Raw genomic sequence first — 15520 nt, 5'->3', positions numbered from 1 at the left:
CTTTCTTCCTTGTTCTTTCGTTACCTTGATCCCTTTGTCTAACTACTATCTTCATATACCGTCTCTTTTTCATTGTTATGCCGCTTTAGGATACCTCTCTCCCTTTTTACCTCTCAGTTTTTTTCTTAATGACCAGAATTTACATGCCTCACCTTATCTCACCTTATCTCACCTTTAAGGTCTTAGCCTCTCCATCACACAGAAACACAAGGACACACTCCTGTTGTCTCATGACAACCTCAAAAGAAAATTGGATTGTCTATTTGCCACTATCCACATAGGATATAGAACAACAATTAAAAAGGTTAATGCAATGTATATATTTGTTTATTAAACAGGGATATTTCTTTGAAGTAGCTTCTTAAAAAGCCACAAGATAATGAAACAGAGCAGTACAGTCAGAGGACTGAGTCCTGTGCGTGTGTGTTGCCTGGGCTGATGTCAATATTATTTGGTGCATTCTGCAGCGTTGCTTTGCGAGCCACTGTTTGACTTGAATCGCATCACATGACATGATGGCCTTTTTTAAAATTTTGTTTTGGAATTTTTAATTTTTCAACAAAAGGCAGTTTATTTGAGAGTGATCAGCAGGTATAAGCAACGCAGACGGTCAGGTGAATGAGGAGTAGAGAAAAGGGGGATTGACAGGTAGGGGATTGTAAGGAGTTAGATTAAGGAACAAAAGGAGTTGGGTAATGTTTAAGTAATTAAATGCCTAAAAAAGAATGTGAATGTGATCCAGGAGGGAAATAAATTTACTAAAGGCAAGAAAGAAAACTGCAGAAAATGGAGAGATGAGGTTGAAGTGGGGGAGGGAGGGAGAAAGAGAGAGCAGGAGGGAGGGAGGGAGGGGATGATTGCAGTGCTTCTCGCTCACGAGTTCCCGAAAGAGTCATATGACTGCCAGTCACATGCTGCTGGCCTCTGTGTACACACCTCACACTGCACTGCAGCGGACACACACGCCCATGTATACACACAAACACACACTCGCTCAGAGTTGGTTTGGCTTCATTTGTTTTCATGTGTGTAACAATAACCCTCTTTAAGCATTTTTGTGCAAAAGAATACACACGACACACACATGTACACACCAAGCTACAAACATGTTCTCTACAAAGCAAAATGAAGCAAATCTATCCTCCCTTTGCCATTGTTTCTCTTTCTGTTTTCCTGTTCTTTCTCTCCCTCTCCCTTACATTGGCAGGAATAGTGGTTTCAAGTGAGCCATTACCCGAGCCTAGCTAAAACAAGCACACACACACACACTCCCCCACTCCCCCTTTGCTCCCTGCCCTCCCAAATGCATTCCTCCTGCATAGTCTGCCAAGTTAAGAAGGCACATGACACAGGCTGATTGAGCTCACATTGCTTTTAGTTTGCTGTTTACACAAGTGCTTCTGGGTTAGGTTTCTACGCCTTTTTAAACCTGAACAATCTACTTTATTTAGAGTTTTACTTCAAGAGATTCACTCCATATTTTTCAGACTTGTTAAAATGATGTGGGGAATGTGACTTTTGTGTGACATGTACTCTTAGTCGCTTTCTTTCATGTTTATGTTAGTGAAGTCTCCATAACTACACCTTTCTGCCTCTTCATTGGATTATCTGCAGCCATATCAATGAACCATTTCTCTTAAAAGTACCCAAACGTTTCACAAACAAAACAAATAAATATCTGATTTCATCTATTGTAGCTGTGCACACAACTACAAAGGCTCAAATAATGTTGCTTTATTGTTGCACATCTTTTTCACAAATTATCTATGAGGAGAAGTGATTGCCGACCTGAAATGCAACTTTAAAAGTTTAGCTGTTGCTGCTGATTGTGGCTGGTGTACCAACTTTGCAATGTGTGTGTTTTCAGAAGCTGCATAAATATGTTTGTATCCTTAATGGCAGTGAACAAAAAAAAAAAAATACCTTTCACCATAAGGTTAAGCTCTTCAAATTAACTTCTGCATGAATGAAGAGGCAATACTTTCAGTTATTTTGATTTTGCTGTAATTTGAACCCTCTGCATATTAAATTGGGTCTGTGTTTATAGAAACTTGGTGTATAATACCCTATTTTTTTTTACCCTGTAGAGCTCTGAAGGCCAGGTGAAGATGTTTGGGAAATGCTGCCAGCTCCGACCTACAGGAGGGAGCAGCAGTTCCCTGGACAGCTCCTCCTCCTGCGCCTCTGAAACCAAGGAAACCAAGGAGCAGGGCCTGCGCTTCCAGGTAACACATCAGAAACTTGCATGCAACGTTGAACTATATCTTGCATGGATAGATTTACAGTAATGCATATGCAGCATACTTTCACAGCTGCATAAGCAGGTATACACACACTACTCGTGTTTAAAAATGTGTGCACCTCTCAGGGTTCAAGGTGTTCGTCCGATGTGGTAATGCTTGGAGAAATGATGTTTGGCTCTGTGGCTATGAGCTACAAAGGTTCCACACTTAAAATCCACCAGATCAGGTAAGAAGTATAGCGATGACAGCTGATACTGGTCTTAATCAGAATCATTTTTTAAAGTTTTAATATTTGGTATGGGGATAGCTGTATAGTAAAAGCAAAAAAGAAAATCCAGTTTGATTTGATATTTTCTCCCCCAAAAGTTTTTAAACCTCAAATGTTGTAATTGATGAAGAAAAAGACTCAAATGGGGTCAGATGTAACAGACACTCAAAATTCACTCATCATGATGATCTTTGTCCCTGTATTGTCATATCAGGTCGCCACCTCAGCTGATGCTGAGTAAGGTCTTCACCGCCAGAACGGGAGGCAGTGTGTATGGCAGTCTCAACACGTAAGCACTCACATGCTTATCTACAATTACACACCCACTTTATGCTCTGATTCCTACAGCAGCTTCTTCTACACATAGACATGTTTTCTTCTTTCTCTTACAGTCTGTCTCAACTATGGTCAAAATGTCAACCACTGACACCGTCACCCTGCCTGTCTATGTTTCTCACTTTCAGTCTTTTTTTTCCCCAACCCTGTGTTTGGTTGTTACTTATTTATTTTTAACTACTACTATCTTTTGTTATTGTTGTTAAAATTACATAAAAAAAAAAAAAAAAGTAATATAAATATTTATGTATGTACAGTGTCATTGTTTTTCATTTAACGATTTCATTTAACTATTAACCTCAATTGTCATCCCTCACAGGTTACAGGACAGTCTTGAGTTCATTGGACAGGACAGTAACACCCTGAGGCCTGATCAAAACACCGGGACCAACAGTCTCCTTGGGAACATAGGTAAACATGGAAACCATGGGCTACAACAACTACCCTCAACCCAATTTCTTCTTATAATTTGTGGTGAAATGGATAAAAAGAAAAGTGGGAGTCTTTTTTAAATTCATTATTCTTATCATAGACAACTACTAGGGAAGTTATGGACATCTAAAGCTTATACACAATCATATTCAGTCACTTTTATTTAGTTTCCTATGTTCCCTCAATTGTCAGTGCTTATATTTCAAAACAATAATAATTGCTGAACAACTTGACTGGAGTAACACAAAAAAAATCTTTTAAATATAAGATCAAGTGCAACTTGAATTGTTATATTTTGATTGGCTCTATCTGTTTGGTAGAAATGTAGGAAAGCAACTGATTTTATTCATTCTCTCTTTCTGAATTTAAACACTTGTGTTTGACTCAAATCTGGGCTCTGACTCTGCCAACAGCTCTTCCTTGTTCCTCCCCTTCAATAACTTCACAAACCGCTGGAACTTCTACACAGTGCAAGTTTTCTCTGTAAATATGTAGAATCTAACTTTATCCTATCAAACAGTCGAAAGAGTATAGCGCTGTTGTGAGTCAACTTCTGCTTTTTCAGAAACTCACAATGATTGTGCTTACAACTCTATGTGAAAGATGGTATCAGTTTTCTGGATACAAAAATTGTTTACACAGACAGGATACTTACAATATGACAGGGTCCTAAAAGAATGATGTTTTTAAAGAAGTGTGGGCAAATTCAATGCTTATGTATACTGTCTCTGCGTCATCCTCACAGAAAACACAAAAATAATAAATTTGTAGATACATTAAAAATGTTGTTATTTATTGGTTTTGATTGGTTGTGTTTTCGGTGACTGATGCCAGTCTTCTGTCTCATTGTCTGTCCAAATGACCTAACAGATGTTTGCTTTTATTTCATTCCAGACTAAAAAAGCTCCTGTAACTTAATTGTCAACTACAAGATATTTAGAGTACAGGAGGCAGCTGGCTTTCCTCTTACCTCATTCACTAACCATGGTTCATGTTTTGTTGTCTTTTTCCCTCTTCCTTTCTTCTTTTCCATATTTTGTTGATGCTGCGCAGGATTTTCTCAGCTCTGCAGCCCTCGGCGGGCCTTCTCTGAACAGGGCCCTCTGCGCCTCATCAAGAGCGCATCTTTCTTTTCAGGTTGGCGCTTTAAACTGGCCATGATTGATGTGTGCCAGTTGCATGCATGCCTGTAGCCCGTAGTTATGGGCAGCACTAGTGTTGATACAGGCCCTGACTCTTGGCAGCTGCATGCCTGTGTGGTGATTCTTGCACTAGAAGTGGTAGCAATAGTCAAAGCATGCAATATCACAGCATGACTGCAAATGACTTGAGTCAGATAGAAGCTGTACAAATAATTGTTTAAGGAAACTTTGGTATGATCCTCTCTAAGAAAAAAATATATCTTTGCTGAGAAAAGTTCATTTGGGCAGATGAGAACATCTTTTTAAAGCTTTGGTTGACATAAAATTGGAGTGAAACTAAACAATACAAACTACAACTGAGAAAATCAGACAAATATGTGACCTCTTCTGTTTCTTTTTTTTTTGCTATCACAGTGTTAATTTAAACAATCTAAGCCATAGTCATACCGTTTTGTCAATCAAGTCATAAAATATATCTGCCAGTACTATCTGACCCAGGCCTGCAGGTGTGCATTCAAAAGAGGTGTGCATGGGTTCTCACTGGTCTAGGTGAATATTTTTAGTTAATGTTTTTGCACTTCCTTCTCATCTTGTCTTTCCACTCACTTACTTTCACTTGTCTTTGACGGTGATTGTGATACTTGGGCAATTAATTCTAGGCTTCCGTGCATTTTATACACTAATATTTTGTGGCTGTTTAATAATACACTTTTGTTTTCTTACCTATAAACTTTTAATGATGCAGCATGCGTGCACACACTGACAAAGTTCTCTCCAACATTCATACAGTCATAGCCTAGCCTGCGTGCAACTGCACCTTACCAGCTAAAAGTGAAATCCCTTCTGCAAGGGCCCCCTGTATGAAGCTATTAAAGGAAAGGAGAAAGCTACCCAATATGGCACTTAATCTGCTTTCTGGGAATTTAAACCATTAATATTTCAGTCACTATTCCACTTACAGAGAGTCCAGAGATATCTACCAGCGATAGTGACCAACACAAAAACTCTGTTCTTTACATGAGAATCAACTGATCAACCATTGTTGTATACCCTTACATTCACACAGACTTTATTGCCCATGTTTCATTCATCACTGTAAAGAATTAAACACATTTTTCTTGATGAGCTTTTTGATCAGCTTAATGTTTTCTACTAAGAATAGTTTTCACTTCTCTGTGAAACAGAACAATCCAGATAGCTACTCAAAGTATTTAAGCTGTATCCATCTTCCTTATTTTAACTTAAAGTGAGTGAAACTTTGTATCATAGCAACGAAAACTGAGTGTAGCAATAGAATTAAGTACTAACTTCCACTCAGCTCAATTTCCTATCATTCATTGTGTCATGCTGATCAGAGAGCTCTTTCTCCAGAGGTATTCTGTGTTTTTTTTTCTCCCTTCCTCTCTTGCATGTGGGGGGGAGATACTTCTGCCCTTGCTGAGTGAATTGGTGGTTATTACAAAATAGCCTCTAATACAGCATACCAAGAATACTGTTTCTGGCTGTCCTTAGGTCGGCATGGTGTGTAGATCTGTTTGTTATGCAATGTTGGTGTGGTCATGAAGCACAGGGTGCGTTTGAATTGTCCCTCCTATCTCCTTTCACTATCAACTTTACCTTAACCCCGGGGAAAACGTCATGAGGTTAAGGAAAGATGTTAGGAGAATTCATAAAGGACTTAGGGAAAGGCGATCTCGTTGCTCTGACAATCCGACCACATTTACACTAGGCGACGTAATTAAATGCGACGGGCCGGCGGAGGTTAATGACGTGGGTCCACCGTGTTGAAACTACAATGTTCAGAAAATGGACTACTAAAAGCACATCTAAATAGTCCTAATAACCACAAAGTTGGGATTGAAATAAAAGCAATATAGACCACCAGGCTACAAGTAAAAAAAGTGAAACTATCATATTCCTGTCCACTCGTAAATCAACATCAAAATAAGTATGATTGTATGAAATTAATTGTTACATTTATGCAAGATATATACACATAATGTTTTAAGCATACAAATGTACAACTGCACAAAGCATTCTTAAGTGAATGCAATATGTTGAATAAAACATCATCTGGATAAAAATGTCTCTCATCTTTTATCCCTTACATGATCTGTGTCACTTTACGATCATCGTTAATGTTTGTGAAAAGTCGGATGGGCGACTCGCTTTAAATGTTGCAGCCGCAAGGACTTGTGGGGCGGCATATCTCATCTCATTTCGTAAAGGATGGTCCAATGTATTCTATGCTAAAGGAGGTTATAAAGGAAGCATTGACCCACCTTTCCTTAGCTTTTAGAGAATTTGAACGGCTCTTATCATGGCCCCCACTTAAATGCTTCCGGGTCATTTCACTCAGTTAGGAACCTTCCTAAGCAAAAATGACAATTCGAACGCACCCATAGTGTGCCTGAGTAGCGCATGCACACAAACACTAAAAGTTCATGTCGACTTTGCTCATTAATCATCTTAACTGCAAATTGAAATGCTGCCTTTGTGGTTTTGCACTTCGTCAAACCAAAGTCAAATTCAGTCCCCTACCTGTATATAGATATATTATTATTTTTAACCTCATTCAATACAATTTCAAACATTATACACACAATCTTTATTGTATTTAATTTGTTAAACATTACACACATTGATTCTATCTTTTTGTCAGACATTTACAAGAGCTCATTTTTATCCTAATTATAAGGCATACAATTGTAAATATAGGAAATGATCGTCTCTGACATGGCAATGATGAATCATCCTCAGCATGCCTAGTGCTCCATTTGAATTGAACTTGGTCTCCTTCTGCCCTCTTCCCTCTCCCTTTCTCCCTTCTGACTTAACCCAACCCTCACTTTCTTTCTCCATATTTCTCCTTCTTGTCTCCTCTAGGCCACAGCCATCCGATGGACATGCCTGGCCGAGGGCTTTACGACGAGAGGGACAGTGGCATCGCCAGGTCAGGTAGGTTAATGAGACTTGAAGCGTAAGCCTGGATTAACCTATACTCCATACAGCTTTCAGCTTTACAGCTGAGCTTTGAAATAGATCCACATGTATACTTGACCACAAAGTTTAAGTAACAGAAAAGATGAAGAGTATGTCAAGAAAATATTGGACTATGAAACTTCTGAGTTTCTCCTTCTTATCTTGAAAACCTTTTTGATCTTTGGCGCTGTCGTCTGAATACTCCAAAACGTGATAAGTGAACTTAATGAGCTTTGATATCAAGAACATCCTGGGACTCAATGGTTGACCCTTCTTGGACTACACTGTTTAAGGTCAAGGGTGTGAACAGTTACATAAGTACCAGTGCTTCCTAAGCTGCCACTTCACTGAGTTGGCATGCAGACGCAGAGGCACACAGTTTCCATTCATTAATACAACATAGAGGCGTTGAGGTCAATTTTGGTGTGTATGGAATTGGAGTCAGGAAGGTGAGCTGTGCTGTGGTGGAAGAGAGAATATTCCTCCTCCTAATGCCAATTCTTCAAAGTTGACCAATTTGTAACAAATATTCTTGACTTAAAGCTAAAAGAAAGGAGGTGGCCTAGTGGTTAGTGTGCACGCCCCATCTACAGAGAATAGAGTCCTGGGTGGCCCAGGTTTGATTTCCACCTGTGGCTCCTTTCCCACATGTCGTTCCCCACTTACTTTCTCTCTTCCCAATTTATCCACTGTCCCCTCTCTCCAATAAAGGCATAAAAAGCCCAAAAATAAATTAAAAAAGGAAAAACAAGTAAGATGATGCAGTGCCGGAGGACCGTGTAGAGGTGTTTACACTGCCTCCAGGGTCCGGAAAACCTTGTGCAATGGAAACTGACCCCTTTGGCCCTAAGCCCCCCTACCCCCCTCTACAAACACCACCATGCCCCACTGGCATGACTGGTATGAGGGGAATTGTGCTTTCTGCTGAAACCCAGGTCACATGCAGAGGATTAAATATAGCAACTCTGAATACCTGCTACTAGTAAATTAGCTTCTAATTCAAGACTTGTCCTCTCATCTTCGCTCTCTCCACCTCCCCTCTGCAGTCTGGCTGGAGAGCCCTTTTTCCAAATTTGACACATACACAATATAAACACTTACCTCTGTAACCCAAATCTTATCCTTCATGGACCTTTTCGTCAAACGTTTACCTCATGGTAATATCTACACTTACCTCTTCTCAAAAGAGCTCACACTATCTAAATTGCTCATGTGAACATTGATCACAGCCTGCTGCATAGGCTGTAAATAACCCTGTGATCAGGGCTTGTATTCTGTTTGTATGTACGTATGGGTAGCTAGAATGTTATTACCATGCCAGTCTGGTCTAAAGCCAGGTTGTCAAACAACTGCAATGTGACTGTTAGTAGGCTAGCTGATATTAGATCTCTTACCAAAGCTTTCTCTTACCAAAGCTGGCTGACATTAGATCTCTTATCAAAGCTTTTCTGTAATTGGAGTCTGTGTGTTGTGAGTGTGAAAAATGGACGGGGGTGTGTGTGTGTTTGTGTTTTGATTACTTATGTTTTGTGTATTTTTGTTGGTCTTTTGTGCTTTGTTGTCCGTTAGATTTTTGTCTAGCTCTGTGTTGTAATGTTTTAGGACGAACTTACACACGCAATTCGTATCGTGCCCAAGCACGCTTTACCCCTAAAGTCCCGTTTGTTTGACCAGTGTGAGTGCTCCGATCCGTTCTCAAGCACGGTACACTTTCTTGGCCCTGGCACGCTTCGGAGAGGTGTGATTTGGCACGGAACAGTTCATTCCCGAGCACAAGCATGCGGGTACACAGCGTTGACAGCCTTCATTATGGAGAAATCCCAGAGTGTTCTGGCTGTATCTGACTTAAATGACTCAAAATAAACCACAAAGTCAATAAAATATCTGTCCTGTTCTCCACGTTGTTCTCCGATGTGCGGACACAGACCCGACAGCGCTTCCCTATTTTTTTCTTTTTCTTTTTTCTTGAGTCTGACTGTCTTGTAAACTTTGCACGCTTCATAATTATGTAAAGCCATGCACGTGTTGTTTTACGACCTTATATACAAGCGGTAACCATGCTCAGGCCTGGAGCAGTGTGAGTGCAGGCCAGCAGGGGAATGGGGAGGGGGGACAATCGTGCTTAAGCAAGGTACGGGTTACCTTTGTTAGTGTGAGTGTGCCCTAAGAGTGTGTTGGTGTGTGTCTGCACAATGTGTTGGTGAGAAACAGGTACCCTACGCACTTGTTTTCTGACTCATTATTGTCCTTTTCTCCTGTCACCCACCATTCTCTCCATCTGATCCCTATTCTATTCCTTTCTGCTGTCCTCCTCCTTCTCTTTGTTCCCTTGATTTCTAAAACCTTCCCTTTGTATCTTCCATCCATCTCTCCATCTGTCCCCTTAGCTTCCCTGAGCAGCCTGTTGATCACTCCCTTTCCATCTCCTGGCTCCTCGCTGACAAGCAGCTGTGCATCCAGCTACCAGCGTCGGTGGCTACGTAGCCAAACCACCAGCCTGGAAAATGGTGTCTTCCCCCGATGGTGAGAAACCTTTCATCATACTGGCACTCATATCAATGCAAGATACAATTTAGAACACTTTCTGGTAAATGCAATGAAGAAAATGTAAAAATATATATAATATATATATTTCATGCATATAGTCCATTGAGGGAAGCTTGGGAGAGAGACATGTTTTTATCCCCTGGACTTTACTGCACAACATCAAAAACACACACACATACACCACCAAGTCCTTAACATAACGGCTAACCTCCCTCCATTACTCTTCCCTCTTCAGGGCTTCTATCAGGCTTTTATAAAGGTTAACCTGCAAGGGCTTCCTCAAAATCTAGCAGGCAGCTGGGCACACACACACACACACTCACACACATACACACACATTCACTCCCACACAAGTTGCTTTGACTAGACAATGCTGTGTTGGCCCGCACTGAAAATGCAACTGTCAGTCTCTGTGTGCTCTTATCTTTTTGTTGGTAAAGTTCAGCAGCACCAAAGCATCTTGTTTACCTACTGCAACAGTAAAAAATGACAAGATTAAAAGTCTCTTTACATGTCTTTTCTGTTGAAGCAAGCAGAAAATAATACTAAGACACATGTTAACTGTTAAAATAGATACAATATTTTTTGTATGTTGACTATTTAATGGTTATATAAGCATTTGACTGTATCAACTTGCTGTAAAAGTACAGGACAGACACTTAGAAATAGTCTTCTAACAAGGAATGCAAGTGAATATGGAAGGTATGATAAGAGTACGTTTCAGCAGCTGCATACATAAATCAACTTCAGAAGGTGTTCTGGATCTCTCCCTGCCCTGAAGTTGACTCCTTGTGTATCTTGTCCTGATCAGGTCAGTTGAGGAGAGCTTCAACATGTCTGATGAAAGTGGTGGACCAAGTCTTGGCGTGGCTAGAAAGAAGAAGATTGCCATAGGGGTCATTTTTATGCTGTCGCCAAACCCGGAAGAGAACAGCCGCTTCCAGGATTTCTTTTTCTCCCACTTCCCCCTTTTTGAAAGTCACATGAACAAACTCAAGAGCGCCATCGAACAGGTGAGTTTGGCTCTATTACTGGGGTTATTGACTGAGTGTATGTTGTATTTTTGATGTCTCTCTTTTGTGTTTCTTTCACTGTCGTCGACACTACTGCTTTACTTTAATTTTACTTTGTTACACTTCCAAACGTGCTTTTCAATGGCTGATTTTCTGAATTTATATTCCTGTTCACCTCCCTGATTGACATTGTGGAAACAAGTCTTTCAGTAAAATCCATTTAGAAGTCAGGTATGAATAGTACCCAAATGTGAACCTTAGACCCTTTGCTCTTGTAATAAGCAGAGTTGCTGTCAGATTGGCTGATACAATTGTCATTCTGTGTATATCTGCAGTTCTGTTTACCAGTGTCTGTAGTTGGCATACTCTAATATCTGGATGGCTTCCAGTTTAACCCTACATCCTCCCTCCTGCCCCCTTTCCCTCTCTACCCCCTTTACACATACCTTGTTCAACCTTTCATGAAACTCTGTCTGTCAGCTTCACTTGCCAAATATCTGAAAGTTGTGTGTGTTGTGTCATTCTCAAGGCCATGAAGATGAGTCGACGGTCAGTTGATGCCAGTCAGAGGGCCTTGGCTTACAGCCGTATGGTGGATGGACTGAATGAGTTCAGGTTAGAAAACAACTCACATTATACCCACTATAACCCATACATTTATCTCACATAGCGAACAAGACAAACCACCAATATCAGCTTTTGTTGAGTCTTTGTAATGAAAATGTGGGAATCCAAATGCTTTTTACCTTTATACATAAAAAAATAAATTAGTTTTCAATGCCCAACGGAAGGGTTCTTTAAAATGGCATACATTTTTCTATCAGCACACAAAATTTTCTCAACCTTTTTTCTGCAGGTTTATCAGCTAACTCTCAACACTGAAGCCAACATCACTCTGACATTCAGTTCTCTGTTTCATAGTCAAACACTAATTTTCTCCCTGGGTGCAAAAAAATAGTTTTGAAGCAATGGAGGCTGCACTTTATAAGCACTGTTGGTTTCATATAATTTATTGCTGACACAAGAGCATGTGTTATTCATGCTGTCTATCATTCTACACTGCACATGAACAGAAATATGCATTAACTGGTAGTAAAGGAATGTAGGCAGGTGTGTTTTAAAGAGAAATGAGAGGTTACGACGAGTCAGCTAACGACTGCTTTGTGTAGAAGAAAAGTCGCTGCTGCACTGGTGAAGGAGGGAGAACCAGCAGGAAATAATTGGCTTTTAATGTAGAATTTGTCAGAATTGCAATAAAGCCGCGTTGACTTAAATAACATAAACCTGTAGCTCACTCCCAAAGTTCTTAAAAGTATGACCTACTTTTAAGAACTTTGGGAGTGAGCTACAAGTGCCCATACTAATCCGGTGTTACTTATGTTATGACACTTAAATATGGGCAACTTTAATGAACTGACAACTATTTAACACATGCTTGTCATTCCAAGAATAGTTTATAAAGTTAAGAAGCGGCTTGTTTTTCAAGCAGGCAGTAAACTGTTTTGCTGATACCTTTTAATACATAACAGCTGCTTCAACAAAACAAGTGACCTTTCATCAGGGTTTACTAGGGATAATTTTTGCTTTCACTATTTCATACCTTTACAGGACACTTAAATGCATCTTTTGCCCATAAAATAATAGAGCTTCAATAGAATGGGTTGTTTGAATAGGCTTTATTATAAGATGAAGCTATGAGAACCAAAGGACACATGAGTTAGTTAAAGGGATGCTCTCATTATGCTCAAGTTACTGGAGTAATGATCTGAGGTGAAGTGATCAATAATTAATGAATACTCTCTGGTATTTATGTGTAAGGATAGTTTATTGCTCACAGCCTCTGTTGTTCAAATAATATTCTTTGTCACTTATTTTACATCACAAGTTTAATAAAGAATACAAAAATACCAACCCCCAAAAAGTATGTCAAAATATGTTTGGTAAAAGAAAGGAGAAACACAGTGTACACTACCTTTCTTAAGCAAACCACAAATGTTGCATTGTAGCTGCAGTGCATGCTGGGAGTTCTTACTCAACGGCTTTGGTTGTGTGTAAGTCAGTAATAGGAACTTCTAGATACTTCTCAACTCCTAACAGAAAGCAAGTAATTAAGATTGTGAGGATGTAAGTCGGGTCAAGTTTGCTCTCATCACAGCTCCTTTTTTGCAGGGTAGAATTTATGTGAGCAGGGTCATAATATTTCCTTGTGAGGATGCTTCTCAGGTTCCGGATTTACTGTTCTGTGTGCTGATATCACATGCACACACCTTGTTTTAATGTGTTCTGGTTCTGATGCTAATGAAATGCCATACCCAGCTTTCACTTGCCACACACAAACAGGCTGGCAATTCCCTGTCTGGGGTCCCTGCATGCCGCAGTCATATGCCTGTTGGCGGCTGGCCACAGCAACCCAAACCTCCTGAGTGGCAACCCTATCTGCCTTAGACACTGGCCATGGGCACCAGAATAGTAAAAAAAAATGTGAGTGCCATCAGGAGGAATGCCATTTCCCCCGACAAACAAAATATCTGTAAAATCTCACCTTCAGACAGCTGCTAAATATAAGCGAAACCACCTTTGCCATTAAGGGGTTTTGACTTCATGGAACATTACACAAGGAAACTGGAAGAAATGCCTTTGCTTGATGCTTCTTTGACGTAGTTGGAGGCGGGCATGCACATTCAACCATGCATGCTGGCAAAGATAAGCTGTGCACTTAGAAGAGGCATGTGAACATAAAAGTGACACCAGCCTATAATGGGGTTACGTGGGGGGTTTGCAGCTTATACTACACAAAGTTAAAAAATGAACTTGTGTTCTGTGAAGCATTTTGGATAAAAGTTTTCACTAAATGCACCAAAAGTATGCACACATGGATCCTACTCTACAGCCTGATAATTGCTTTCAAGATAATGCTAAATCCTTGTTGGTCTTGGAGCTTATTATAGCATAAAGTTACATGAACTACATACAAATGGGAAACAGAACATCAGTTAAAACCCATTGAGTTTATTAATATGTAAACTTAGAAGTAAAAGTCATTATTATATTCAGATTTTGTTGTTGTGATTGGAACCATAACATAGCTGTTTAGCTTTTAATTTCAGTAAGAACGAGGCTCAGGAAGAACATCACACAGTAACATCAGAAGTGTTTGAGATGATTAGAAATGTTTGAATTGCTGCCCTCCATAGTGAGATCATTTATATCTCATCCTTCTGCCAGACATATCAATTTAATTTTACTTCATAAGCTCACTCCTTAAAGTTCACCTGAACAGCTGCTGTGGAGAAGCTGAGACTAGATCTTCTGCTCATCAAACACTGGCTCAGCCTTAGAAAGTGAACGTACACAGGACATAGTGGGTCAAGTGCATCTTTCAAAGGCCACTGATAAGTCCAACCTGTTTGTAACATAGGAATGAATCATTATTGGTTAATTTGATGCTTCAGTCCCAGTGATGGAGCATGTCTGCTACCATGCTGACAATAACGTGTAAAGGGAGTCTGAGATGTTTTGGCCTGCTGGGTTACAAGTAACAACTAGTCGATTCTGCTTCACTTTGCTGTGACCACACACGGTGGTGTTTATTAATGATTCATCAGTTATCAAACCACTTCTGTCAAGAATTCAATCAGTCAAACTCAGCATCACTCATTGCAAAAGTGTTTTTGGAGTATTTTGTGAATTTCTCATGGACAGGTGCACTTGTAAAGTTTGTCTTTGAATGTTTCATCTACTGAAGAGAAACACAAAACGGTTCCATTCAACTTTAAATTAGGGCCTTGTATCTGTTTCTTCTTAATAACTATTTTAAGGACAGCCAATCACATGAAATTCTTCCTAACTGTCATTATGTTGATAATTACTATATATATATATATATAATAGAGGACGGGTTTAGGGATGAAACAGACATCATCATGTAAGTCCAGAAAGCAACACCTACCATAACTGCATTGAAGTTGAGTCAAATGTATTAATCCTTTTTGTACATTCAGTTGATAACTTCTTCTCATAAATATGCAAACTATTACCAAAAAGAATGCGAAAATAACTTGATTACTGGAATACTGAAGTTCTACTGAAGGTCACTTGTTACTGTGTGACACTTGTTCTCTTTTTTTTATCATGCGGCCTGTCTTCTGTGTCCCAGGGGTCGCCAAAAGTGGGAGGTTACTGCAGAATAGGACCTGTTTACAGCCTGGGAAATTAAGACTAAATCAGGCTTGGAGAACAAAACACGTGTTTTTATTTATTAACAGTACGACCTGCAAAGTAATAAATCATCAAGGGCTTAGTAGCTGAATATGTTTATTACAGTACACCTATTACGTCGTGTGCTGTTGTAGAAGCTGTGTTCACTGAAGAATGCAAATGGTATATTGCTGCAGTATGTGTTTGTAAGCAGATACAACAGTCAGAAATACCTCATCCATAAAAAAAAAAAACCTGTTTTGTGAATATGTGAACCCATGCTCAAACAGCTGCAGCCCATCTTTTATAAAAGCCTGATTCTCCACATTCCTCAGGCTGCAGAGATTCCCCTCTGCCCCT

The 15520-nt window shown here is 39.8% G+C and overlaps 1 protein-coding gene across 4 annotated transcripts in view; it reads left to right on the top strand.

Moving 5' to 3' along the window:
- Positions 1-15520, top strand: part of fnip1 (folliculin interacting protein 1) — a 40574-nt gene that overhangs the window by 14343 nt on the left and 10711 nt on the right. For 2 of the 4 annotated variants that reach the window (XM_061055094.1, XM_061055095.1), the window contains exons 3-11: positions 2088-2225; positions 2369-2469; positions 2726-2800; positions 3167-3258; positions 4333-4416; positions 7308-7379; positions 9791-9926; positions 10762-10963; positions 11493-11578. In XM_061055094.1, the coding sequence (XP_060911077.1) occupies positions 2088-2225; positions 2369-2469; positions 2726-2800; positions 3167-3258; positions 4333-4416; positions 7308-7379; positions 9791-9926; positions 10762-10963; positions 11493-11578 (986 nt within the window). Of the gene's footprint in view, positions 1-2087; positions 2226-2368; positions 2470-2725; positions 2801-3166; positions 3259-4332; positions 4417-4461; positions 5943-7307; positions 7380-9790; positions 9927-10761; positions 10964-11492; positions 11579-15520 lie in introns of those variants that run through there. The other 2 variants (XM_061055096.1, XM_061055097.1) reach the window with 2 other exon arrangements.

The sequence above is a fragment of the Labrus mixtus genome, chromosome 14 (genome assembly GCF_963584025.1).
Source record: "Labrus mixtus chromosome 14, fLabMix1.1, whole genome shotgun sequence".
In the NCBI taxonomy this organism is placed as follows: domain Eukaryota; kingdom Metazoa; phylum Chordata; class Actinopteri; order Labriformes; family Labridae; genus Labrus; species Labrus mixtus.
Note: the sequence above shows the minus strand (reverse complement) of the source record. Positions and strands in the feature narration are given on the sequence as shown.